Genomic DNA, 1238 nt, shown 5'->3' on the forward strand with positions numbered 1-1238 from the left:
GGACGGCCGAAGGTAACGTAGGTTGGTTTTCGAAGATAGTCGTTCCCGTATGTCTTGCTATCGGTGTCGGGTCAAGTTAAGGAAATACGTTACAAAATTTATTTCGTTTTATGTTATCATACAATCCTGTGTCGCCTAAGTTTTTATAATTGCTAGCCCCAAGCATTAACATACATCCCATTTCATACACTCATAAGTAGCATACGAAATTGCATTATCGAAAATATTACAATGTGAAGAATTATATAATTACTGTACAATTAGGTAAATATGAGAAACAGTTGTAAACTTTTACGCATTGCCATGTGTGGTTCGCTGCTCTGTCACATTGACTGCAAAACTATGCTACATAGCTGTACAGCAAATAGGGAGCCCAGAAATGAAAGACAGACGGAATATTCATGCGTTAACGAATGACAATGTTTTCACATTTGGCCGTACGTATTCATTTCAAGCAATTATCAAAACGGAAAGATGCAGATATTAAAGAAATATTATCCCATAGAAAATATTGTCAATTAGCTAATGACGAATACGTCTCTCCTGTCATCCAGGTGCAAGAGACGCGGATGCGGTTCAGGTTCTTCTCGCTAGATATCTACAGAAACGTCTTCAAGGCGCACAATTATCCACTCCACCGCCACCTTCTGTTTTCTTCAGTCTTAACCATCAAGCTAGAGTGCGTTCAGCCTCCCAGATGAAATTCAACTCAGACTTACTTCAAGATCATGAAGAAAGACGTGATCGTAAAGAGGATTATGATGATTACGAGGACGATCTACAAGGATTTGAGGATACCGAAAGAGGCAGGACTAGAATCAACCTATTTTCCGGTAATTAAACGATCATTTAAATATAACTCTTATTTATTAACCAAATAGCTAATTATTTGTAAGTCGAAATGAATCAAGTATATTAACTCGTTTATACAAAATAAAAATTCTTAAGTATAATTATTAATTACCAGTATCGAAACAATGGAAGTACTGAAGCAATCAAGAGACTCGGTCGAGTCTCGCGCCAAGTACAGGCAACCGGCTGTACAGGGCGCAGCGCGCCGAGACTCTTTACTCGAGTCAACTCCTTATACCTGTGTTTAGAACGAAATATCTTATGAACCGCTATACATGAGGAAAAGTTATTGATACATTCACTATAGGAATTGAAGGTTCTGAAGCTATTGCCACCAAGTTCAATACGATTAGTGTACGAGATCAGGGCGTATTGAAATGGCGAGC

The 1238-nt window shown here is 38.4% G+C and overlaps 1 protein-coding gene across 1 annotated transcript in view; it reads left to right on the top strand.

Annotated features, from left to right (window-relative positions):
* The window catches only part of LOC107268243, a 36039-nt gene extending 35175 nt beyond the window's left edge, over positions 1-864 (top strand). Inside the window, exon 2 of the mRNA XM_025085549.1 lies at positions 555-864. Coding sequence (XP_024941317.1) covers positions 555-841 — 287 coding nt within the window. The 3' untranslated portion in view covers positions 842-864. The remainder of the gene's footprint in view (positions 1-554) is intronic.
* The last annotated feature ends 374 nt before the right edge of the window (positions 865-1238 follow it).

The sequence above is a fragment of the Cephus cinctus genome, unplaced genomic scaffold (assembly GCF_000341935.2).
Source record: "Cephus cinctus unplaced genomic scaffold, Ccin1 Ccin1_scaffold0499, whole genome shotgun sequence".
NCBI classification, from domain to species: domain Eukaryota; kingdom Metazoa; phylum Arthropoda; class Insecta; order Hymenoptera; family Cephidae; genus Cephus; species Cephus cinctus.